Genomic DNA, 27008 nt, shown 5'->3' with positions numbered 1-27008 from the left:
TCTCTCATTTTCTATCTCTCTCTGTACTCTCTCTCTCCTTCTCTTGTTTTCTATCTCCCTCCATCTCTCTCTTTCCTTTTCATCCCTACACTTTTTTCTCTCTCCTTTCTCTTGCTGTCCATCTCTCTTTCCTTTTTCTCTTACTCTTTTTCCCCCTTCTTTTCCTCTGTGTACTCTCTCTCTGTCTCTCTCTCTCTCTCTCTCTCCTCTCTCTCTCTCTCCTCTCTCTCTCTCTCTCCTCTCCCCATCTCTCCCAATTCTCTCTCTATGCCTCCATATTCAATCTTTCTCTCTCTGTTTTTCTTTCTTCCTCCATCTTTTTTCCTTTTCTCCCCTAAACTCTTTTTCTCTTTCCCTTTCTCCCCTTCTCTTCCTCAGTGTACTCTCTCTTTTTTATCTCCCCCTCTATCTCTCCCTGTTATCTGTCTTTCTCTCTCTCTCTCTATTGTCTCTTTCTATTCTCTCTATTCTCTCTCTCTCTCTCTCTCTCTCTCTCTCTATTTCTCCCTATTCTGTCTCTCTCTTTCTTTCTTTCTTTCTCAATCCCTCCCTATTCTCTCTCTATCTATCCCTCCTTATTCTCTCTCTCCATCCCTCTCTATTCTCTCTCTCTCTCTATCCCTCCTTATTCTCTCTCTCCATCCCTCTCTATTCTCTCTCTCTCTATCTATCCCTCCTTATTCTCTCTCTCCATCCCTCTCTATTCTCTCTCTCTCTCTATCCCTCCTTATTCTCTCTCTCCATCCCTCTCTATTCTCTCTCTCTCTCTCTCTATCCCTCCTTATTCTCTCTCTCCATCCCTCTCTATTCTCTCTCTATCTATCCCTCCTTATTCTCTCTCTCCATCCCTCTCTATTCTCTCTCTCTCTCTCTCTGTCTCTCTCTCTGTTATAAACTCTATCAGCAGGTTTATTAGGTGTAGTAATAACAGTAATAAACACATCGTTTGAATCATTTATTTTATTTTTTTAAAGATCTCCTCAAACTGAGGTTTCACGTCAGACACTCAGTGACAGACAGACAGACAGTAAAGCGGTCAGTGTGATTTGGCAGCAGGTGGTGAAAAGGTCTCTGGTCACTGGCGCGGCTGTCCGAAAGTCCCAAAATTCAGTCAATCAAGGCATAGTGTAAACACCTAATCTTCAGCAGACTAAGTCATCGGAAAGAAAGAAAAACAAACAAACGGAAACATCTGTAAATTCTGAACCTGCACAGCGTAAAGAATCACACAATCATGACTGTCCAGAGAAACGGCCGGACAGGAAACTGGTGAGGAGTAAAACACTCGACTGCTGGCTTTGTGAACACTAGCGTAGAAGTAAACACAGTAAACACATTCAGTACGTCATCGTCATGCACCAAAAACATTCAGTTCAAAGCAACAATTAAAAAGATACATTATTCATTTATTATTTATTCATTTATTTACTCATTTTATCATAAAATACTTTCTATTCCACAAAGAACAAACATAAGTCATCGTTTTTGTCGTTAGGATATGTATGGAGCAGAACTAATGCCGCCTTCAAGCCCCTCGGAAGTTCGTAACTTGTTCGTAAGTTGTTCGTAAGTACTATGTGACATTTGTTTAAGTGGTCGTTAAACAAAACACATGGGCGACGTGATGATATCTGTCGATATTGTGATCAGTTATTGATGCGCTGTTAAGCTATGCTTTTACAGACCTATTTTACTGTTTATGGCGCCCCCTTGTGGACAGAGAGGCGCTTTGCGAAAATCACTGCACTCATAGTTTTGGATAGTATATATAAATAATATTTATATTATTATATTTTTTTTCATCTTTTCCAACTTATCAGACTAAACATGTCGCATATCAGGAAAATAAGTAGTATCATGATATTTTTGCGACACTTTTTAATAATTTAATCGTTAAAGAAAAGGGGTTTGTGCTACTGCGAGAGCTGAGAATACAGTGTTCAGTAATGTTTTGCATTGAAGAGTGAAAAAAATCATCACAGACACTCTTAAAAAGATGGTTCTTAAAAGGTTCTTTAGTAAAGAACCTTTAGTAAATGGTTCTAGATGAAACCATGAAAATTTAGATCATTAGACCATTTGCATGCTTAAGGGATTCTATATAGAACCATATACAGTCTTTAAAAAGATGGTTCTAAACCCTTTTTCAAAACATGTTTTTTTAAAAGGGTTCTATACAGTTTTAAAAAAGGTGGTTCTATATAGAACCCCTTTCAAAAAATGGTTCTCTGCATCTATATATAACCTTTTTAGAAAAAGGGTTCTGTATAGAACCATATACAGTCTTTAAAAAGGTGGTTCTATATAGAACCCCTTTTCAAAAAAATGGTTCTCTTCATGGTGAAATCGTTCTTTAGATTGATAGAGAATGTGTATAAAGTTCTATAAAAAACCTTTTTAAAAGTGGTTCTATATAGGACCAAAAAGGGTTCTACTTCTACGATTGTATATGCTTGTATGCAATAGCAGAACCCTTTTGGGTGCTATAAAGAACCATAAACAAGACATTCTCCATCAATCTGAAGAACGATTTCACCACGCAAAGGGCCATTTAAGCATGCATAATGGTTCTGTGAGTGTTCGTGGTTCTACAGAACTACTGTCTTTACTAAAGAACCCTGAAAGAACCTTCTGAAAAGTGTAGATGAGAACGAGCCATTAAAAAAGCAGTTTAGCGTGAGAACGTTCACGCGTCACTCCTGAAAAACAGGAATAAACACTTTACCATACATTTGTTCTACGATTTTATTTAAATCTGCGACGCTTTCAGGGCTCGTTTACGAATCCGAGAGTCCCGCTAACGTTTACGGCGGCGCGTCTCGTGATTACGGTGTTTCCGTCAGGACTTGAGGGCAGCATAAGGCCTCATCCGTCAGTAGTCACATTGTGAGTAAGCATCTGTTGTTCCACGTAGTTGTGAATCGTAGGTTTGTCATCTTTTTATTCACCTCGTCGTGATCATAGGGAGGGAAAGTGGTCAGAGCGCCCCCTGCTGTTTACGTTCAAAGCGTAGTTTAACAGTGTATTGGAGGTGATGCGCGTCACAGGCTGTACGACGCGTCCCACGTTCAGTTATAGCTGAGAGCGCGTCGGCGGTCTGAGACAGAAATAAATACAGGCTATAAACTCTGTTGTATCAATCGTATTCACAATCATTTGCATTGTAAATATTATACTGTATAAATACTGTGTAAATACTGTATTCGTAGCTACTGCGCTACTGTAATAAACTGTATTATAATTCTCCCTGTGGAGAAACAAATGGTGATTCAGAATGTTTTCGAACCCAACCAGCAGATGGCGCTGTTCTGCCCTTTCCCTCCCCATAATCGTCAATGGCCCTCGTGAAGGTACTTAAAGAACCCGTTAAAGTTCTCCCGCCGTGGCCGGTCAGAGCGGGTAGTGCGGGACGTTGATGTGCTGGTGGAAAGGCGCGTGCGCACCGTAGAGCAGGTCCGAGGGGGCGTGGCTTAATCCCGTGCACAGCGGCTCGTGGTTGCTCAGCACCGTGGAAAGATATTTGGCCTCCTCCGTCAGCCTCTTCACCTCCTTCCTCAGAGCGGCGTTCTCCTTCTCCAGATTCTCGCTCTCCTGCGCAAGAACACAGCGAGAACCAGCATTAACCCCCCAGTTCACATAACGGCTCATCCAAAATCACATTTAGCCCAAGTGTAGTCGTTTAGCGGAGGCGTCTGAAGTTTGCCTGTTCAGTGTCTCTGATAGTCTTGATGATGTGGTTTCTGATACTGCATGACTCACTGATGTCTACAAACATGGATTAGCATGTAATATCAGATAATCTATATCAGATAAAATATTAGATAATCATTTGTGGCTCTTGTTGTGTTTATTATTGTTGTGGTTAATCTTACTGTGAACTGATGTGGGTCATCTGGAAACCGTGTCACAAAGGTTTCAGGGCTTAAAAGGATGCTTAAAATATCAGGCTCAGCTCCGAAAGTCAGTATGTACATTTAGACAGCCGACCTGAGATTAAATGACACTTTTCCTTTATGATTCTCAGATTTTTCTCTTTTATCCTGTTTCATAGTCGCTCTGCGTGCGTAGAACAGCTCAACACAACACCAACTTTTAAACCATTTTTAATATAAGACAATATTTTTAAGAGGTTTAACTTAAGAATTTGTATAAAACAGGTTCATGTTTACTTTTTAAATTATTAACGTTATACTACGTTTAAAAAATATGTATTTCTTTAAAAGAGATTTCGGTCTCTGGTGTTACCAGGACTCTTATTCTACATTGTAACACAGTATTTTCAGCTCTATTAAACTGCTTCTTTGGGTCGAGACTCAGAGAGGAAGCATCTCAAGGCATGAGAAGGCGAGTCATACTCGCTCACTATACTTCATTAATTTATTAATAATTCTGTTTGTCAGGCAGCTCATAACTTCTGTGTGTCACTGGTGTTTTGTGCTTTAATAGCTGGATCATTAAAAGTTTGTCAAAATAATGCTGGATATTCATTTTTATTATTGATTTTAAATAGTTGCTCAAGATCACCTGATCAGCCAACAAGTCAGCCAGTTTACAGAATCCTCAGTTTTACCCAGAGCATCACTGGAGTCACCGTCACTGGTGTTACACCACATTCATACAACACCAGTGACTGTAGAACATGTCTGTAATTAAGCTCCTTTCTGCATTTATGATAATAGGAGATGTTAATGGACATATTAAGATTATTTAGTTTTGGGATGAAAGAAAAAGAAGTTTTTTTTTTAAATGTATCTACCTGAATTTCCACTCCAGACGGAGAATGAGCCGTATGTGATAATATTTTATAAAAAAAAATTCCAAATAAAAAGGAAATTAAAGAGAACAAGCTATACTTTTCTGTTTGGGTGACTTTGGCTTTTATCATGTCATCAAAACTTCAGACGTCAAACATGTCCTGGCCCAAAACTAAATTTAGGGAAAGGGGATAAATGTGTGAATTTTTGGTGGATCATGCTCCGCCCACATGTGCATTCTCTCCAGGGCGTGTCTTGCCGTAAGCCATGCAGGAGGATATTTAGGATCAGTTAATTCATTTATTATTTTTATTTACACACAATTTGATATGTTGCATTTTTTTCTATATGGTTATTATTGTTTATTATGTTTACATTAGCATTTATATTACTTTTCTCCTGATGAAAATTAACCCCTGTAAATCCATCATTACACACTATGGCTTATTATACAGTAACTGCTGGGACTTCAGTGTAAACTGGCTGAGCTGTTCTTAGGTTATAGAGGTGTGTAATAAAAGTTCGGGCCCTGATCGATTAATGGGTTAATAAAACGATCATTTATTTCATTTTCACATACAAAACATTATGATTAGCACTGGTGGGGCCTCTAAAATGTGAGGAAATTCATTTTCAGGGTGTAATTTATGGTAATTAATTCAGTTTTGCTGCTGTGAAGTCACATATAAAAATTCTCAGTGCTGCAGACAGGGGGCGCCACAACACAGACCACTGCAGACACAGCAGAGCGTTCACACGCTGTACAAAAAGGCCTTCAGTGATTAAATCAGCACAAGACGCGTTCTAGAAAACAGAACGATGAGTAATACTGATAAGAACAGACTGATCTAATACACTGAAGTGCTATGTATAGGCACCGGTTCTACACAGAAGCATGAACCTTCGACGAACCATAAACATTTGCATTAAATTGTTCTTTGCATTGTGAAATCGTTCTTCAGTATGACGGAGAATGTGTTGTATATGGCTCTATATAGAACCTTTTTGAAAATGGTTCTATACAGCTCCAAAAAGGGTTCTTCTATTGTTACAAACTTAACATTGTAACTATAGCAGAACCCTTTTTGGTGCTGTATTGAACAATTTTCAAAAAATGTTATATATGGAACCACATATACTCTTTAAAAGAACCTTTGAAGATTCTATATAGAACCTTTTTGAAAATGGTTCTATACAGCACCAAAAAAGGTTCTTCTATCATTACAAACTTGACATTGTAACTATAGCAGAACATGTACCATTTTCAAAAAGGTTCTATATAGAACCATATACACTCATACAAAAGATGGTTCTACAAGGGTTCTTTAGCAAAGACACTGGTTCTACATAGAAACTTGAACCCTCAAAGAACCATTTGCATTTAATGGTTCTTTTCATGGTGAAATGGTTCTACAGACAGATAGAGAATGTGTTGTATAAGGTTCTATATAGCACCAAAAAGGGTTCTTCTACTATAACAAGCTTGACATTGTCACAATAGAGGAACCCTTTCTGGTTCTATGTAGAACCATATACAACACATTCTCCATCAATCGGAAAAACATTTCATGGTGCAGAGAACCATTTAAGCATGCAAATGGTTCTCTGAGTGTTCATGGTTCTATGTAGAACCATTGTCTTTACTAAAGAACCCTTGAAGAACAATCTTTAAGAGTCTGCTTTAATGTAATATTAATTCAGTTTAATGCTGAGAGCTCAATATCCACTATTCTGAGTTATAATAATGATATAAACACTGAGTGATGTTATTGTTGTAAATATTAATAATGTATATCGTGTATTTGTACATCTTCAGCAACTGAATCAGAGAAAACCCTGTGTTAGTTACACTAATTACTGCTCACAAAGTTTTGATACTGATACCAAAGCTGATACCTCGACTTTCGATATCGATTCCTCACTTTGACTGTGATATTTTTTTTCCATACAATCTTTAAATATAAAAAATACATACAGTATTTGAGGACTACCTGCGTAAGAGCTTCATAAAACAGGCATAAGCATTAAATAACACATAAAAAAGCAACATTTGGGTGTTTCTGAGCAGTATTCGCTAATAAATGACTTTGTATTGACATAAACTGAAGTGACTGACATTTCTTCCCTTTATAACACTGTTATAAACAACTTATAAAGCACAGGCCTAGTTCATCTAACGCCCTCAGACTAAAAGCAAAACAAGGAAATCTTGGAAATGTTCCACAGAACTGATATTCAGTGATCTTCACTACATTCTAAACAAAAATGGTTCCATGTAGAACCCAACAAAATGGTTCTATGAGTTGGAACAACAGCAGAACTTTTTAAAAAAAGTTTATAAAACTCTGTTCAACAGCGTTTCCATCTGTGAGAAGAACCATCTGAGCATGCAAAGAATAATTTTTGCGTTCAGATGCTTCTCTAAGTGTTTATGGTTCTATATAGAACCGCTGCCTTTACTAAAGAACCCTTGAAAAGACACTTTTTAAGGGGGCTGCGTAATAATGCTTCATAACAGTCTTATAAATGGAGCACATGTATCATGAATCATATTATCAGCTACTTTATTAGACAACTCATGTCATGTTGCGAGACATAAGCTGTTTATTAATGCTTAGTGTGGCGCTATGAAGGCTGCGTATGGAGCTGTTTGCTATTTGTATTTGTATTTATGTTAATGACACGCTCATCAGCCAATCACCAGCCTCGATTATGGACCAAATATGCAAACTTTTAATTAAAATTTCTGCATAATTAAGTGGTTAAGATGCAAACAGAGTCATTCAGAGCGGTTTGGTTTCTAGATAAACTTACCGAGTCAGAACTGTTCACAGTGGTGGTGATAGGAACCAGACGTCCACCTCTAAAAGCTCCCTCACAGAAAGTTACTACATGAAATGGTTATGAATTCACTGCATTCTTGGCAACAAGGGTTCTAGATAGTACCAAAAAAGGTTATTTGGTTTGTAACAATAGTGGAACCCTTTTTGCTAAGAAAGGGGTTCTATATAGAACCATCTACAGCACATTCTCTGTCAATCTGAAGAACCATTTAATGATTTGAAGGTGATTTAAGGGTTCTTTGGTAAAGAAAATGGTTCTATATAGAACCAAGAATATTCAAAGAACCCTCTGCATGATGAAAGGGGTCTTTGCAACATAAAAAAGGTTCTTCTACAGTTACTATGTCAATCTTGTAACAATAGAAGAACCCTTTTGGTGCTACATAGGACGCTTTTCAAAAAACGGTTCTATATAGAACCATCTATAGCACATTCACTCTCAATCTGAAGAACCATTTGATGATGCAAGAAACCCTTCAGTCATGCAAAGGGTTCTTTGAGTGTTCATGGTTCCATATAGAACCATTTCTTTACTAAAGAACCCTGCGCCCATTGTCTGAGACATTGTTTTCAATGAGCTTAATTATATATTATTAATACAAGATAATCTATATGTATGTATATTTATGTACATATATGTTTTACATTTTTTTTTTCAGATTTTCCACTTTTACCATCATCAACATTCTACATAGACACTCAGAAGACTCGTGTAGGTTCACTGGTGGTTCTGGATAGTAAATAAAATGGCTGTATCAGTGTTGTGACCCCTGGTTCCCATCACCACCACTGTAAAGACATCAAAGTGGGCAAGTTTCTCTACAGAAATGTTGCTGGAATCCACCTTTAACTCTGGCTGCATTGATTTCTGTTGGCATTTAGGCGCTCGCTGCGCCCCGATAAGATGAACCGGTGTCCGGTGTGCCGTAGGTGTTCGTTTTAATCTACATTAGAGGAAAGCAGCGTTTTCTGGTAAGTTATCTTTCTGATGGGGGGATGACGTTGGTGTTGAGGTGCGTGCCGGGCTGCAGAGAGAGAGAGAGTGAGTTCCCGCCAGCTTTATTTTGCAGAGACACCTCAGAGGCCGCAGACCTGCCAAGCCTCTCCGCTGCCTTCCAGTTAGCGTTAGCGTTAGCGCCTGGGGTATGCCCCTGTGACGCACGTCACTCGGGCTTCATCCTGCCCACGGCCCTCATCGAGCCTTACCAGAAATGACAGCAGAGCCCCCCCCGCGCGGCCCACACTGAGCTTTTTCACTCTGCAGCCCGCCGCGAAGACACGCTCAGAAAAGTACTACAGGAAACGTGTCATACGGAGGGAAAATTCAGCTTCCTGTTTATCTCTGCATGGCCACGAAGAGAGAAACCACACTGTGTGCTCACAGCGAAGGCCGCGCGCACACACACACACACACTCACACTGCCTTCGATTACCTCCGCCGCATGCCGGCTAGTGTTAGCACTTAGCCTTTAGCAGCTAACTTTTCATTTTAAAAATCTCTGTTGCTCATTTTAGCGTCTTCGAGTTCGAATGTTATGCAAATATGTCCCACATCATTTTCAAATTAGGCCGCAAAAGTTCGTAGGGGTGGCCGATACGACGATACTTCATCGTTATTAAAATCATTTTTGTTATCGTGACTCAAAATTTGTATTTCCGAGCCGGAACTTAAAAAACACTGAGTATTTTAATAATATAAGAGCACAATTAGACCTGTTTAATATGATTTAGCACAGAGTAGAAGGTGAAATATTGAATAATAATGATTTTATTCACAGCAGCTTTTTGAATGTCATAATATTTTATCTATTGTAGACTCTCTTCCACTTTGCACACCCTATAAGGTGGTACATAATATTAAAATCTGTCATTATTACATGCATTTCATCTGCAAATGTGCATGTATTGGCGAATAATTCAAAAACAGCAAATGTAAATATTATAATATTAAGTATAGTATTAAGTATTTCGCACATATATTGCACCTACATTGTTAATAAGACCAAATATATACCTATTTTTCATCCATATGACAAAGCAGGTTATTTTGATAATGTCTTCATTGTCATGATATCTGAAAGGTCCTTTATCAGATGAAAGAACACTAAATGCTAAATGCCAAAAAAAAAAGAAATGAAATGCATTTCCTAGTACCCGTTATCATCACGAGCACCGCGACTCGTTTCCTGATAATCAACTCCTACTTCACCCTTGTTCAGAGGAAACCTGACTAGGTTGTGGTCGAGGATCCACTGATAAAATACTGAGAAATGACCGCTGGGGAATTTAAAGAGGTCAGCAGGAAATATCAGTGCCTCGCTGCCTGTAGTAGCAGTGAGTAATGTGAGGGGTCACCTCACGACCTAATCAACACACTCAGGAACGAGACGCACTTTCTCGCACACAAAAAGGCCCAAATCAGGCGTCGCAATCTAAACGGCCTGGACGTGTCACTGATATGGAGAGAGCTGGTCCACACGAAAGGCCTTGATCATCAAAAGTCTACCAGGTTTTCACCCTGACGCACAAGATCAATCAGCCAAGGCATGATTAGAGTCTGGAGTTTCCTTCTTTACAGCTACGAGGCTAAAGCAGCTGCTAAAGAAAGCATACATGCCATTAGCGTCATGCTAGCTGCACCGAGCGAGTCTATTAGAGATTACAACTTCATGCAGTTTGAGGCACAATTTTGATCTGCAGTTAGCACAATGCTAATTGGTGGGACCAGGCTATGTTTTGGTGTCTGAAGTCAGCTTCATTAGTTTTGCACTGGAGCTGTGAGGCTAATATGACTAGTAATGAAAGCGTATAAGCCATAGCATCATGCTAACTGCATGCAGTAAGTCAAAGGAGATTGCTTACCAACTGTATGCAGTTTGAGGCATGGTTTAGTTTGCGGTTAGCATAATGCTAATTGGTGGGGTTGGTCTATATGTTTTGGTGTCTGAAGTTAGCTTCTTTAGTTTTGCACTGGAGCTGTGAGGCTAATATGACCAGTAATGGAAGTGTATAAGCCATAGCATCATGCTAACTGCATCCAGCAAGTCTATTGGAGATTGCTGCATGCAGGTAGCACGATGCTAATTGGTGGGGTTGGCCTACATGTTTTGGTGTCTGAAGTTAGCTTCTTTAGTTTTACACTGGAGCTGTGAGGCTAATGTAGCTAGTAAAGGAAGTGTATGTGCCATAGCATCATGCTAACTGCATGCAAGAAGTCTGTTGGAGGTTGCTTAACAACTGTATGCAGTTCGAGGCATGGTTTAGTTATGCGGTTAGCACAATGCTAATTTTGGTGTCTTGAGTATTTTTACCGGAGCTTTGATGCTAAGCTGGTAATGGAAGCATATGTGCTGTAGCGTCATGCTAACTGCATGCAGCGAGCCTATTAGAGATTACAACTTTATGCGGTTTGAGGCAGGCGTGTGATGATTTAGACATGCAGTGAGCACCATGCTAACAGGCGGAGCTTCCATTACATCAGCCTTGTAGCTTCAGTGCTAAGGCTATGTAGAAAAATACAGGTTATGTGCATATATTTGCTCACATTACTGTAAATATGTGAGGAATATTTAGATTTGTAAATATTTAAATATATGCCAATATATGTCAACATATTGAAATATGTGCACATATGTAAATTAAATATATGTGTCAATTTTTATTATTTACATATCTGTCAGCATTATTTGCGAATGTTTACACAATATATACCCGTACATTTCCTGTGCATATGAGTTGGAATATGGGCGGGGTTGGACTGTGTACATAATTTTTGCTGAACTATGGCTTAACATGCACTTTTTAGTGTTGTTAGCTGACTAGCTAAGTCGGATGTGCTCTAGCAGTGAAAGCTCAACAGCAGGGGTTCTCCAGGCGCCGTCATTGGGAACCACTTTTGTGAAGGTTCTCAGAGTAACGACCATGACCGCAGACAGCGAAGAAAACGGGGAGGGGAGCGAGGGGCGGCGGTCCGCTCAATAGATAGTGAAAGGACATGAGTAATAACGCTCCTAAACAGCCAGTCATTGAGTGCTGTGTAGTGAAAGAGACCGAGCAGTTCAGCTTTGAGTAAGAATCCGAACGCGCAACTGTGAGCTTGTGTGTGCTCAGCAAACACAAAGCTGTCGCTGAATGATGTATAAGGCAGCACCACTGAAAGTCTGAGTCAGAAGAGGTGCAACAAGTCCTGTTTTTGTATCCGCAGAGGTGATACAGACGAATAAAGAGGCGATAAAACACGCTCAGCAATGACAATAATAACAATAACAACGATAATAATGATACTAATGACTAAGAGAGCGAATCATTTTTATCTCCGAAGCACAGAAAGTGAAGAGAACAGACAGGGACAGAAATGTAGGCACTTTTCTAACTAGATGCACAATCGTGAGGTTCGCCACGGTTGCTCTCCCACGCGATGTAATTAATGCCAGAATCGGAGGCAAACATGGCCAGAGCCACAGCCAAGTGTGAAATTCGACAGAAGCCATGACGCATCGCCACATGCTCACCAGCGATCCATGTAAATATACGGCAGGACAAGAGCCCGTGCCGCTGTTAGCTTATTAGCTTCGCCGTTGCCTTTGCTAGCATTGTTAGCTGCGATGGCCATGCATGAACACCTCTGAAAAGTTATAAAAAGTGGCAGTACTTTAAAATTAAGGTTCCTTAATGGTTCCTGGCTTGGATGCATGGTCCGTATGTGGTATAGAACCTTTACATTACTTTAAAAGGGCTCAATTACAAAAAGAGGTTCTCTAAAAATTAGCCAAAGGTTCAAAAGTGGTTCTTCTTGTGGCATCGAAAGAAGAAAGAACCCTCATTGCTGCCTTCATGCAAGACTGCATGAGTACATTAAGCATAACATGTGATGTTATCATTACAACTAATGTTGGTACAGCCAAAAGTATGTGGACACCTGACCATCACCCCTGTATGAGCTTGTTGCAAAACCATGGGCATTAGTATTGAGTTGCCCCAGCTTCCACTCTTCTGGAAAGCTTTCTACAAGATTTTGGAGGGTGTCTGTGGGAATTTGTGCCCATTCAGTCTAAAGAGCTTTTGAGAGATCAGACACTGATGTTGGACGAGAGGGTCTGGCTCACAATCTCCGTACTAGTTCACCCCAAAAGTGTTCAGTGGGGTTGAGGTCAGGGCTCTGTGAGGGCCACTGGAGTTCCTCCACACCAAACTGGTCACTCCATGTCTTTATGGAGCTGCTTTGTGCTCAGGGGCTCAGTCATGCTGGAACAGGAAAGGCTCTTCCCCAAACTGCTGACACAAAGCTGGAAGCAGATAACTGTGTAAAATGTCTTTGTGCTGCAGCATCAACATCACCCTTCACTGGAACTGAGGAGCCCAAACCCTGAAAAACAGCCCAGCCCATCATCTCTCCTCCACCAAACCTTACTGTTGGCTCTGCATTCTGGTAGGTATAGTTCCCCATCCGCCAAACCCAGATTCATCATCAGACTGACAGATAGAGAAGCTGATTCGTCACTCCAGAGAACACGGTTCTACTGCTCCAGAGTCCAGTGGCGGCGTTTTACACCACTCCAGCCGACATTTGGCATTGCGCATAGTGATCTTAGGCTTGTGTGCAGCTGTTCAGCCATGGAGACCCATTTCGTTAAGCTCTCAACACACTTCTTGTGCTGATGTTGCTTCCAGGGACAGTTCGGAATGCTGTAGTGACTGATACAATACAGGATTTATATGCACTTCAGCACTCATTGAAGTTTGTGTGGTCTACCGCTTTGTGGTTGAGCTGTTGTTGCTCCTAGAAGCCTCCACTTCCTAATAATAGCACTTACAGTTGTCTGGGGCAGATCTAGCAGGGCAGAAAATCCACAAGCTGACTTGTAGCGAAGGTGAAAGTGGCACATTTAAAGTCACTAAGCTCTTCAGTACGCCCCCTATCTACTCTCAACATGTTGGAGATTGCATGGCTATGTGCTTGATTTTATTCATCTGTTGGCAGTGGACATGACTGAAACACCTGAGATCAATAATTAGGAGGGTTTAGGATACTTATAATTAGGATAATAATAATTAGGACACTTTTGGCCATATAGTGTATGTCATAATGTTTGATGGTAAAATAGAGTACATGGGTAATGGGAACATGACACTGTTATATCACTGAACAAAATCTGTCCTGACAGCTCAGGCCAGTATATGACATCTGCCGTGACATGTTAACGGCAGGCTTATGTCAGTGTTATATCGCAGTGTTTGAGTGAAGTGTTACCGACTCATGCCTTTTCACATCTCTGGGATTTGCACACTTGTGGCTGCTGCAGGTTTGAGTCTCAGACGTACCATGTGTCCCCAGAGCTGCAGAACAAAACTGCACGTGTCCTAATTGGAGGCGAAAACCAATGTCTAGCGATACCAACACGGCTGTTTACAATGTTGACGAAGATGATCGTGACTTGGCGGCCTCCCTTGAGCTCGTGGCACAGCCAGCCGTCATGAATTCTGCCATGGTGAGGGATCCATTGTGGAGGGAGCTTCACACAAAGGCATTCAATCCAGAGATGTGCGTTCTGACTCACATCCACACAAGAAGGAAAAGGCTTACTTTTTTAGGTGATAGCACAGATATTAGCAGCACACAGAGGAGCACATACTTTAAAATTAAAAAATTGCTGAAATTGGTAATCAGTAGGTTTCTGTCTTAAAGGTGCAGTGTGTGAGATTTAGGGGGCTCTATTATCAGAAATGGAATATAGTAAACAAAACCATGTTTTCATTAGTGTACAATCATGTTTTCGTTAGCTTAGAATAAGCCCTTCATATCTACATACTGAGCAGCTTCTCTTCCAACAGAGGCTGCTGCCACCATGTTTCTACAGTAGCCCAGAACGGACAAACCAAACTCTGACTCTAGAGGGCACCTTTCGCATTTTTACCTTTCATTTGGTGGCGCTGTAGCTCTGGTTGGAAGACAGAGAAAGTAGAAGAATCAGTGGTTGCAGCCGGTGCTGCTGACCATTTTGTGTTGTGAGAACTTTGAGAGCTTAAATTTTGTCAAAAGGAAGATCAGACTTATTATTTAGCATAAGAAAAAGCGAGGGAGGGCGAATCCTCACCGTCAATAAAGAGAAAACATGAAGAAGCGAAATGAAACTGGGACAGACGAGAGTAGAAAACCTGACAGCCATCACAGGTTCTACTACACACTTGGAAAGGCAGGGGTGAGGGAGAGGGATTCAGCTGGGTGCAGTCTGCAACTTCACCACTAGATGGTACTTAATATTACATACTTCACCGTTAAATGAGTAACTGGTGCTGCCTCTTCACATGAGCTAATGGCTAATGAGCCAACACTCGAGCCAGACAGATTACAGTAAGGATTTTGCAAGAGGTATTCTCTAATCAGTGGACGATGCGCCAACACGTTTGGCTGCTCTCTGGTTTTGTGTGGAGAGAGCAGGTGTGTCAGGTGTTGAGATGCTCTCACCAGGTGCAAGCTGTCAGCTTTCTGCGTTTGCCTCAGCCTGCTCTTCTGGGCCGCGATGCGGTTCTTCTCTCTCCTCATCACCTTCCTCATGTCGTCTGATGAACCCTGGACAAACAAAGACATTTTATTTACTATCCAGAACCACCAGTGAACCTACACAAGTCTTCTGAGTTTATATGGAATGTTGATGATGGAAAATAGTGGAAAATCAGGAAAAAAAAGAGTACCCACTCCACTATGAATGGATTTTCGGGCCCAAATCGTCTCAAAACTACAGTAAAACAGTGTCTCAGTCATCAGGCAGTGAATTCATAACCATTTCATGTAGTAACTTTCCGTGAGGGAGCTTTTAGAGGTGGACGTCTGGTTCCTATCACCACCACTGTGAACAATTCTGACTCGGTAAGTTTCTCTAGAATGGAGCATTTCACACCAAACCACTCTGAACTGCTCTGGTACTCTGATCTCGACTACTTAATTATGCAAAATTTTTAAAAGATCAGTGGAGTTCCCCTTTGAGGTCAGGGTACCATTTTTCAAAGCAAAACAGTCAGCATGACGATTCTTGAGGGAGTCTATTACTCACTCATAGCATGACCTATGAAAAACTGTGAGCGCAGCACTTTTATTAAATTCAACATTGATCAAAACAAAAGGAGCAAAAATCTAATAATTGGTAAAAATCAGTGATAATAAATGCCGTCCAATCGGCTCGCTGTTGCAGTTTACGCAGTTACTGTGTGCTGATTGCTGCTCACTGGCTCTATACCTGATCTAAATCTGCCTTTAAACCCATCAAATATTCAGGAAACAGTTTCATTATTAAAAAATTTATCACAATAGTGATAAAATATCATCATATTTCCCTAATATACATGCTCAATAAATTAACTACACTGCAAAACGTGGTCTCATCAAGTGAAATGATCTTAAATAGAGTCAATAAATCTAACATTTCCCATTTTGAGACGGTTGTGCACTTATTATAAGATTATCTAGCTTATTTCTAGAACTTTGTACTTTTTTATTAGGTAAAATTATCTCACTATCCTGGCTGAAAATTTTGCTGGTTTCAAGCTCATTTTTTACAACAAGGAAAATTATCTGCCAGTATAGTGAGGTAATTTTACTTAATAAAATGACTTAAAACAAGTAAAAAATGTCTAGAAATGAGATAAATAATCTTAAATTAAGCTATTCTTACTTGACAAGACACCATTTTTGCAGTGTAGAACTGTTGAATTACATTTCAAACACTGAATTATGCATAAACTTTCAGAAATCAGTCGAATTACCTGTAAAAGATTTTGACCTGAAGGTCATGTAACATACTATCCACCAAACTCCCACCCACAACAGCAGATACCTGCACCAAAACCACATCACCTGCTGTTTATCTGTGAAAGGTCTGACGTTATTAAAGGTGATAACATTTTCCCTGAAGTCTGAGGTTGTGTGTGTGTGTGTGTGTGTGTGTGTGTGTGTGTGTGTGTGTGACGTTAATCTGCCAAAACCCACAACAACAACATCAGAGCACCTTTTTCCATCAGAAACTTCCCCACAGGCAGACCCTCAGACAGAGAGCGAGCGCGTGTGGGCGCAGACGCTGCTCTTAAAGGGATACTTCACTGATCTCAGGTGGAGGAGCTGGTGGGTGTAATAAAAGTGGCGGTTTAGTTTTTCGCTGTTTTTAATTTGTGTATATGTGCTGCTTTACAAGGCTTAAAAAACAGCCTGCAATAGCCTTTAGCTAACCTAGCTAACCCTATGAGGTCCATCATTATTGGCCACTTTTACATAGCCTCTCTTTTTTGTCGTTTTTGTAGCTTTATGTAACGTTTGCATGATGTTTGTGCATATTTCGCAAAACAAACCACACTATTAACTCCATTAACTCTGCTAACAACTAATCAGATGAATGCAGAGTCATTCAGATGTCTTTACAGTGGTGGTGATAGGAACCAGGGGTCGCCATGACTACAACACAAATATAGACATTTTATTTACTATCCAGAACCACCAGTGAACCTACACGAGTCTTCTGAGTTTATATGGAATGTTGATGATGGAAAATAGTGGAAAATCTGAAATAATAAGTTTTCCTTGGGGACTATTTTGCCTCACAGCGCCCTGCATGTATCCCTCCACCATGAATGGAGTTTAGGTTCTCTAAACTATCATAAAACAGTGTCTCAGTCATCAGGCAGTGAATTCATAACCATTTCATGTAGTAACTTTCTGTGAGGGAGCTTTTAGAGGTGGACGTCTGGTTCCTATCACCACCACTGTGAACAGTTCTGACTCGGTAAGTTTATCTAGAACAGAGCGTGTTACACCAAACCACTCTGAACCGCTCTGATTACATCTTAACTACTTAATTATGCAGAATTTTTAAAAGATCAGTGGAGTTCCCCTTTAAGGCCTAAGGGTCTGTACATGGGCCCAAACTTTAGTTTCTCACTTTTATAACTACATCACTTACATGTTTTACAGCAGTTTTTACATCGTTTATAGAATTGACTTAGTATTTCATCTTTATTGTTCCTTTTCGCTAATATTTAATCTTTATCGTCATGTTTTATGGTTTAAACAATACTAAGTCCAGGGTTGAAATTACATGTTAATTTTACTTCGATGTGTAGTGGCAGAGCCAAATCAGTGAATGAATGAATCAATGAATGAACAAATCAACGAATGAATGACTTTAGCCTCTGAGTATCTGTCTTCATGTTTTCCATTCTGTCTCAAGCAGTTTCACCAACTCCAGAACCACAGAGCCCTTTTTCTTTCAGTCCTTAATACTCAAACACTGAGGGTTTATGAAGCTGAGCAGACCTTCTGACCTTAAACTGCCTCCAGTCTTTACAGTCTGAGGGAGAATTAGCTCAGCTAGCAGGCGTACCTGCATACGCTTTAGCCGCCTGACACACTTTCTGAGAAGCTTTTAGGAGCAGAACACTTTTCACACTGAACTCCGGCAGTTTTGGATCAGAGTTTGGTCAAATTGGTGAGTCTTCAAGCTATATACCGAGAAATGGCACCACAGCTAGGCATGAATGAATGTTAGCATGGGCCAGTTAGCGTGACTAGCATTAGCGTTAGCATTGCTAGCAAAGTGGAGTTTGACACAGTTTTTAATTGTTCAGAGATTCTGAGTGGTTTGGTGTGAAATGGTTCAGATGTCTTTACAGTGGTGGTGATAGGAACCAGGGGTCACCATGACTACAACACAAATATAGACATTTTATTTACTATAATTACTATAAAACTAAAGGTTTTGTCAGATCAAAAATAAAGGATAACATTTTCCCTTAAGTCTGAGGTTGTGTGTGTGTGTGTGTGTGTGTGTGTGTGTGTGTGTGTGTGTGTGTGACGTTCATCTGCTAAAACCCACAACAACAACATCAGAGCACCTTTTTCCATCAGAAACTTCCCCACAGGCAGACCCTCAGACAGAGAGACCATATATGTGTTATGGCTGGGCAATATGACAGTATATATCAGTCTCATGATAAATGATGTCACAATTTAATACAGTACGCTTTTCTGATCATGTCGTGTTTATCATCAGTACTTGTGGACACCACAAGTGACCAACTGCATGTTTCATTATAAAGAGAACAAAATTAGTCCAATTAACTGATTTAGTGCCAAATACTGAATAAAAATCAGTGTGTTTACAGTTTTTGATAGTATTTTTAAAATGTAGCACTACTGGCTCTTTTTTCTTGATTGTTTACATGGACCAGCTAGTATTAGCAGCAGTAGCATACTGCTACTGAGTGCTGATTGGTTAACATTACTGCTACTGAGTGCTAACTGGTTAGCATTACTGAGTGCTGACTGTTTAGCATTACTGCTACTGAGTGCTGACTGGTTAGCATTACTGAGTGCTGACTGTTTAGCATTACTGCTACTGAGTGCTGACTGGTTAGCATTACTGAGTGCTGACTGTTTAGCATTACTGCTACTGAGTGCTGACTGGTTAGCATTACTGCTACTGAGTGCTGACTGGTTAGCATTACTGCTACTGAGTATAATTACTAATCGGCTTTATCAGTTTAGTTCCAGAGTTAACCTGCTTAGAGATGATTGAAAGGAAATCTGGAGTTTTCAGTAATTTGAGAAGCAGGTTTTATAAAGAATTTTATAGATAAACTTTATTATATGTTCCACGCATACTGTTAAAAAGGACAGGAAGGGTTCTTGATATCATCAAGCTAGTTTAAAAGTTTAAGTGGGACTGTTAGAAAAGAATCGGATCATGTTTTTGATTTAATTTTGTGACTAAGACTGACAAAGAGCTGCTAATGCTAACAGTCAGGTAAATGAACTGACTCACTGAAAACAGACAGGCTATTATTTTTATCAGTGCTGAGAACTTTATGGAAAAAACCCAGTTTCCCTCTGAAACCCAGTTTAAGCCCTGCTGCTAACACAAAACAACAACAGCAGCACATCTTTCCATCGAAAACTTCCCCACAGACGTGTGTGGGACACTTCACCGAAAGCGCCACCGCAGCTAGGCGTGAACGAACGTTAGCATGGACCGTTAGCATTAGCATCAGTGCTGCTGTTGAAGGCAGGATGGAGTGAGTTGGTGAGTGAGTCTGGCTGGTGGAGGGTGTGGTGGGTCCCGCTGTCCCTAACGGCACTTTCACTATCAGTAACTGCTCACACTACTCATAAACACCGGCTCCGTCTCTGTCCCCGCGACTCTCTATCTCTCTCTAACTATCTCTCTCAGTTCTTTCTATCAATATCTGCGCTTCTATCTCTCCAACTCGAACATTCACTCTGCATCTCACTCTTACTCTCACTTTCTCTCTCTGTGCAGACGGATATCTCTCTATCGCTGCTCGTCTCTCCACCACTGAGCCTTTATTAGGCAGCTCAGCCATTAAAACATGCACTCTTACAAATAACGCTGCCAAACAGGGAACCGCTTTTGGAAAAACGGGGGTTCTGGGTTCTAGGAGGTTCTGTAAAGGTTCTAGAATGTTGGTACAGAACCTTAACATCGTGTGAAAGTTCTTTACACCTGGGAAAGGTCCTTCACACTCTCAAGTCGGTTTCTTAGGGAACCAACTCGTTGTCGTTTTGTCATTTTGGAACAACCACTTTTGAGTTCCTAAGGGGGTTCTGGGTTTCCAGGAGGTTCTGTAAAGGTTCTCGGACATAAAAAGAACCTAAACATCGTGTGAAAGTTCTTTGAACCTTGGAAAGGTTCTTCACATTCACAAATCAGTTCTTTTGGGAACCAACTCAAAGAAAATATTAATTTGTAAGGAACTATATTTTTTTGGCTTCTGAGAAGGTTCTGGTTTGTAGGGGGTTCTGTAAAGGTTCCAGGATGTTGGTACAGAACCTTTACATCATGTGAAAGTTCTTTAAACCTTGGAAAGCTTCTTCACACTCACAAACAGGTTCTTTAGGGAACCAACTCAAAGAAAATATTGTTTTGTAAGGGACTACTTTTGGAAGGATCACTTTTGGGCTCCTGAGAAGTTTCTGGGTTCTAGGGGATCTGTAAATGTTCTAGGATGTTGGTACACAGCCTTTACCTTATGTGAAAGTTTGTTAAACCTTTGAAAGTTTCTTCACACTCACAAATCGGTTCTTTAGGGAACCAACTCAAGAAAACATTGCTTGGTATTTTTGGAAGAACCACCTTTGAGTTCCTAAAGAGGTCGTAAGATGTTGCTGTAGAGCCTTTACACTGTGTGAAAGTTTTTTAAACCTTGGAAATGTTCTTCACACTCACCATGCAGTTCTTTACAGAACCAACTCAACAAAAATTTCATTTTGTGAGGAACTACTTTTGGAAGAATCACTTTTGGGTTCCTAAAGAGGTTCTGTGAAAGTGTAAGGACATTAGTACAGAGTCTTTACATTATATAAAAGCTTTTTAAACCTTGGAAAGGTTCTTTACACTCACAAATCAAAGAACCTATATGGTTTTGTTAGGAACACACTCAAAGAGCCCCTTTTTAAGAGCGCACAGCAGTTTTTATATTGAAAAGCACTTGCAAGTGTCAAAATCTGTTATATATTATTTAATTATTGTCAAAACTCCTTTTCAGAGGTTTTTCGTCCAACGGTTCTCTTTCTATTTTCTTCCACACTCTCAAAAAAAGATGGCTTTTCAAGGGTTCTTTAGCAAAGTCAAATGGTTCTATAGAACCATTTGCATATCTGGATCTGTATAGCAACATTTTTGGAAAGGGTTCCATATATCACCAAACAGGTTCTTCTATTGTTACAAGCTTGACATCGTAATAGTTGAACTCTTTTTGGTGCTATATAGAACCATCTGCAGCACATTCTCCATCAATCTGAAGAACCCTTTCACCATGCAAAGAACCATTTACTCGTGCTTTTAATCAAGTTCTATATAGAACGCGTTCTAAGCTGTCTGTAAGTGTATTTTGTAAAAGTTTTTAACACCCTGCTACTGGTGTGTGTTACCGCCTGCAACCATCTACCAACATTAACAATCTTACTGACTTCAGACCAAATGGTTTTACAAAGAGACTGATTGTGTTCGGCCCCCACTGCATCCCCTCCAGTCGAGCCCCCGTTTGTCGTTTTGTTTACAGCTCTTCAGCTCATCTACTGCTTCGTTTAGCGTACATGCTAACTTAAAGGGTCAAACAGTGCAGTGTGTAATGTCCATTTAATTTCACACCAGCCCACTGTTGTGTTCTTCTCCTCCAGAAGCCCACTGTGGAGGTGTGGGAAATATCAGTCACCGCACTACCGCTTCCAAAATTCATTACAGCACATGGAGCTCAGCTAAGAGTGAGTAACTGACTGTGGGTTCCAGTCTCAGAGCTGCACAGCGTCCACATGATTCAGACCTGCATCATGCAGAGCAGGATCAGCGGTTATATTTAACACTTAAGAGGTGATATTCAAAGACGTTTACCCAGTTTCCCAAACGTAGTCGACCAGCCAAGACCTGTTGGGTGTGCGAGCTTTGCTTCACTGGAGCTACGAGGCTAATAAGCTAACAAGCAGTGGAACCTCAAACCAACCAACAGACCCTTCGCACATTTCCGTATCCATTCTGCCGGAAGTTCTCGTCACAGGGTTCCGCTGCTTCAGGGGCAATAACAGCGATGGCTCATCCACCTGTTTGGTTGTTATTTTCTCCTCCCAGTACAACCAAAATACCTCCCAGTACAACCAAAACACCTCACAGTACAACCAAAACACCTCACAGTACAACCAAAACACCTCACAATACAACCAAAACTCCTCCCAGTACAACCAAAACACCTCCCAGTACAACTAAAACTCCTCCCAGTACGACCAAAACACCTCCCAGTACACTTCAAACACTTCCCAGTACAACACAAACTCTTCCCAGTACAGTAAAAGCCCCCCTCAGTACAACCTAAACTTCTCCAAGTACAACCGAAACCCCTCCCAGTACAACGGAAACTCCTCCCAATACAACCAAAACTCCTCCCAGTACAACCCAAACTCCTCCCAGTACACCCCAAACTCCTCCCAGTACAGCCAAAACCCCTTCCAGTACAACCGAAACTCCTCCCAGTATAACCAATTCTCCTCCCGATACTGTAAGAAGCTCTCTCAGTACAAACAAAACTCCTCCCAGTATAACCAAGACTCCTCCCGGTACAGTAAGAAGCCCTCCCAGTACAACCGAAACTCCTCCCAGTATAACCGAAACTCCTCCTGGTACAACTGAAACACTTCCCAGTACAGCACAAACTCCTCCCAGTACAGTAAGAAGCCCTCCCAGTACAAACGAAACTCCTCCCCATGCAGTGCGTCACTGGGCTCGTGATCCATGGCTGCAAGGAAGATAATCATGGAGGACGAACATAGCCGGGGGCCGAAAGGCTTAACAGCAATAAACTAAAATCTTATCAGGATTCATCCAGATACCGGACGCAGGAAGTGACCAGGTGTGAATGGGGTCAGAGATAAAGTGACACACCTTTCTGAGCTGAACTGATGAGGCCATGGCGGAACTTCACCCAGTGTTTACGCACTTCTGCTTCTTGTGAAAAGCGCCTAATAGCAGCTAGATTACACGCTCAGTATCTCTGATAGTCTTGATTGTGCGGTTTGTGACTCCGTATGACTCACTGATATCTACAAACACGGACTGAAGCCAGGCTGCAGTATAGCTTCCATACTTTGCTAGCTATGCTAACGTACTGTGGTCCATGTTTATAGATAACAGTGAGTCATGCGGAGTCAGAAACCACATAATCAAGACGATCAGAGATTAATGAACAACTCTAGATGCCTTGGGGTGATGATGATTTAGGCCTGCAGTTAGTGTGATGCTAACTGGTAAACATTATCTTCCTTTTCCTGCTGATTAAACCAGCACAGACCAATATGCATTCCATGCTGGTCTATGCTGGTTTATACTGGTCTGGTGCTGGTTTAGGTGGTCACCTGGTATGGTCATGCTGGTTGACCAACCTGCCAGCATCCAAAAACAACATATGCTGGTTTTGCTGGTGACGAGCTGCTGGTACTGCTGGTTTTTCTAGCAGGGTTGGCTGTTAGCCACATTAAAGACTTTAGGCACTAAACATGTTGGTCTTGGTGGATCTAATACATTTGGGGTAATGGAGGGGGGGTGCCCCAAGAAGGGGGGGGGTGTCGTTAGGTGAACATATGGTGGTCCAGATGTTGCAGAGACATTAGCATCAGCACCTGCAGTTTCAGTTTGATGACCAATGACTGGAGCGTCAAAAATATCGACTAATCATGGAGCAGCTTACTGGATCTTCTACACTGTGAGCTACTCAGGGGGTCACTGTTCTCACGGAAGAGGCTGATCAGAGGGGACGTCCCTCACAGCACAGAGGACCAAGAGGAACGGATGAATGAATAACTTCACGTGGGGAGAGAGAGAGAGAGAGAGAGAGAGAGAGAGAGAGAAGAGGGAAGAGTGAGAGAATATAAGACATGCAGAGAATGAGAAAAGAGAAAGTTAGGGAAAGAGAGAAAGCGAGAGAAAGAGAGTAAGAAAATGAAGAGAGAGTCAGGGAAAGAGAGATAGAGTGAGAGAATGAAGAAATAGAGAGAAAAAGAGAGATCACTCAATAAAGCATGAACTACATTGAACTGAACTGAATTTGTGCATGCAGAGTTGCATGCGAAAGCATAAAATCTGAAAAAGGTATCAATAAAGCAGTGGTCATAATTGGCAGGTTGTGGGGAAAGATAGAGAGAGAGAGAGAGAGAGAGAGAGAGAGAGAAGAGAGGAGAGGAGAGATGGCTGAATGTTTTGCCAATAAAATAATCTGAACTAAATGGAATTGAAGGCGAATTCTACAATGCAAAAAATCACAGAGGAGTGAAAATACTGATAAAGTAATGATCCTGATAGGAAGGTTGAGCGAAGAGAGAGAGAGAGAGAGAGAGAGAGAGAGAGAGAGAGAGAGAGAGATTGGTGTTATGGCAATAAATTAAGTGAATGCGAGTTTCCAAATAATCTGCATGCAAAAACGAAAGATTGCAGAAGAGTGAAAATATTGATGAAAAAGTCATCCTGATAGGCAGGTTGTGTAGAGAGAGTGAGAGAGAGGGAGATAGAGAGAGAGAGAGAGAGAGATATGGATGTCATGTCAATAATTAAACTGAATTACACATTTCTAACAAATTACAAAAACAAAAGATGACAGAAGAGTGAAAACGCTGATGAAGGAGTGATCCTGATGGGGTGGTTGTGTAGAGAGAATGATAGAAAGAGAGAGAGCGTGCAATTGAGAGAGATGGAGAGAGAAATGGATGTCAAGCCAATAAACTGCATTGAGTGCAAGTTCCGCAGTAATCCGCATGTGAAAGCATCAGAAAGTGGTGCAGAGAGAGAGAGAAAGAGAATATGAGAGATAGAGATAGATAGAGAGAAAGAGAGAGAGAGAGAGAGATGTATGTTACAGCAGTAAATGAATTGAATGCGAGTTCCTCTGTAATCTGCACGCAGAGCTAAAACCAAAAGATTGCAGAAGAGTGAAAACAATGATGAAAAAGTGATCCTGATTGGCAGGTTGTGTAGATAGAGTGATGGAGAGAGAGAGGAGAAAGAAAGAGAGAGGAGAGAGAAAAAGGAGAGGAGAAAGAGAGAGAGACAGGTGCATGTCTTGCCAGTAATTGAACTGAATTTGAATGTCTCAATATTCTGCATGCAGAAGCAAAAGATGACAGAAGAGTGAAAACACTGGTAAAGGATTGATCCTGATGGGGTGGTTGTGTAGAGAGAGTGATGGAGAGAGAGAGGAGAAAGAAAGAGAGAGGAGAGAGAAAAAAGAGAGGAGAAAGAGAGAGAGACAGGTGCATGTCATGCCAGTAATTGAACTGAATTTGAATTTCTCAATATTCTGCATGCAGAAGCAAAAGATGACAGAAGAGAGAGAATATTGAAGAAAAAGTCGTCCTGATGGGCAGGCTGTGTGGAGAGAATGAGAGAGAGAGAGAAGAGAAAGGAAGAGAGTGATGAAGAGAAAGAAAAAGAGAGAGAGAGAGATGGAGAGATCTGTACCTGTTTGTTTCCCGGTGAAGGGGATTTGGTGTAGCTGGTGTCGTTGCTGTCAGAGCCTTGAGCCATACCAGAACAATCCTGCACTCAAACTTCTCCTCTATTCTCTCTCCCTCGCTCGCTCGCTCTCTCTGTGTGTCTCTCTCTCTCGATGAGTGCGAGAGTGTGCCTTTAGAGAGAAGTGTGTCGAGTCGACCACGGTTCACCGCTTAATGCGTAGCGCCTGTTCCTCCTTCTCTCTCTCTTTCTCTCTCTCTCTCTCACTCACTCTCTCTCACTCTCTCTCTCTCTCTCTCTGCCTAATTAGCAGCGTGTGATGTGGTCAGAGATAGAAAATCTAGACTGGAAGTCACATGACTCCTGGAAACTTTGCATAAAAAAAATAAAACTTTGGGGCGCTGGAGACGCCGAAACCCCAGAAATAGTCCACAAGAAGAAAAAAAAATAACACGACGAAAGGAGGAAAAGGCAAGACGCTCTTCTGAGTTTTTAACAAACAGCAATTTGTTGAAGGGGGTTTTACACTTTCACACCGTACGCCTCAAAGCCACACTGCAGCACAGGCGCCGTTACTCTCTGCTCGGCCTCAGAGGACTTAAAATAGCTTTTAAGAGAACTCAGAAGGGAAAGGGGACGTTTTTTTCACTTTTTTGACATGGTGGCAGCTTGTGGTCATTGACTTGAATGTAAAAGTTCATGAAAATTGTAATATATTAATATGTAGCTGCTGTCAATATGTTCCAAAATATAACTTTAACATATTGTGAGCTATTTACAGTGCACTGCTGCAAAAACAGTTTCAGGATGCTTCTTTCAATGGTTGAGAAATTAAGTTTATTGTCTTCTGAAGGGCCTGCCTATTTCAGCTGAGCTGAACAGAGTAGAGCTGAATAGAGTTGAGTAGAGTTAAGTAAAGTTGAGCTGAGCTGAGCTGAGTAGAGTTGAACTGAGTTGAGTTTATCTGAATTGAGTGGAGCTGAGTTGTTTAGAGTTAGGTACAGTAGAGCTGATTTGAGTATAGTTCAGCTGTTTATAGTAGAGCTTAATAGAGTTAAGCTGACCTAAGAGCTGAGTAGAGTTGAACAGTGTAGAGTATAGTTGAAAAGAGTTGGGCTGAGCTAAGCCGAGTAGAGTTGAGGAGTTGAGTTGATCTGATCTGAGTGGACTGGAGTAAAGTAGAGTTGAGTTGAGTTGAGTATAGCTGTGTAGAGTTGAACAGAGTTGAGCTGAGCTATACTAAGCTGATCTGAGTTGAGCTGAGTTGAGTCGATTTGATCTGAGTGTAGCTGAGTAGAGTTAAGTACAGTAGAGTTGTGCATAGTTGAGCTGAGCTAAGATAAACTAATCTGAGCTGAGCTTAGTAGAGTTGAGCTGTGTAAAGTGGTTGAATAGCTGGGCTAAGCTCAACTTAGTTG

General features: G+C 41.0%; 1 protein-coding gene across 2 annotated transcripts; it reads right to left on the bottom strand.

Annotated features, from left to right (window-relative positions):
• Positions 1-942: 942 nt before the first annotated feature.
• batf (basic leucine zipper transcription factor, ATF-like) lies at positions 943-25867 on the bottom strand. Of its 2 annotated transcripts, XM_036582494.1 has the most exons (4): positions 25597-25867; positions 15063-15167; positions 3444-3591; positions 943-1150 (listed from the first exon to the last, which is right to left on the bottom strand). In XM_036582494.1, the coding sequence occupies exons 1-4, from the start codon at positions 25660-25662 to the stop codon at positions 1143-1145; spliced, it is 327 nt and encodes a 108-aa protein (XP_036438387.1). In that variant the 5' UTR covers positions 25663-25867; the 3' UTR covers positions 943-1142. The 2 variants fall into 2 exon arrangements, with proteins under 2 accessions (XP_036438387.1, XP_036438386.1); XM_036582493.1 differs by lacking the exon at positions 943-1150 and having other exon boundaries at positions 2373-3591.
• Positions 25868-27008: the final 1141 nt, after the last annotated feature.

Source organism: Colossoma macropomum, unplaced genomic scaffold (genome assembly GCF_904425465.1).
Source record: "Colossoma macropomum unplaced genomic scaffold, Colossoma_macropomum, whole genome shotgun sequence".
Classification (NCBI taxonomy): domain Eukaryota; kingdom Metazoa; phylum Chordata; class Actinopteri; order Characiformes; family Serrasalmidae; genus Colossoma; species Colossoma macropomum.
This window is presented reverse-complemented; position numbering and strand designations above follow the sequence as displayed.

What these genes read in the sequence shown, in the direction of transcription:
- batf (XM_036582493.1), bottom strand. Translation starts at nt 25,662, where the DNA reads ATGGCTCAAGGCTCTGACAGCAACGACACCAGCTACACCAAATCCCCT. An exon ending in CTTCACCGGGAAACAAACAG is followed by an intron (nt 15,168 to 25,596) that starts GTACAGATCTCT and finishes TTGTTTGTCCAG; the next exon opens with GGTTCATCAGACGACATGAG. An exon ending in AAGCTGACAGCTTGCACCTG is followed by an intron (nt 3,592 to 15,062) that starts GTGAGAGCATCT and finishes GTTCTTGCGCAG; the next exon opens with GAGAGCGAGAATCTGGAGAA.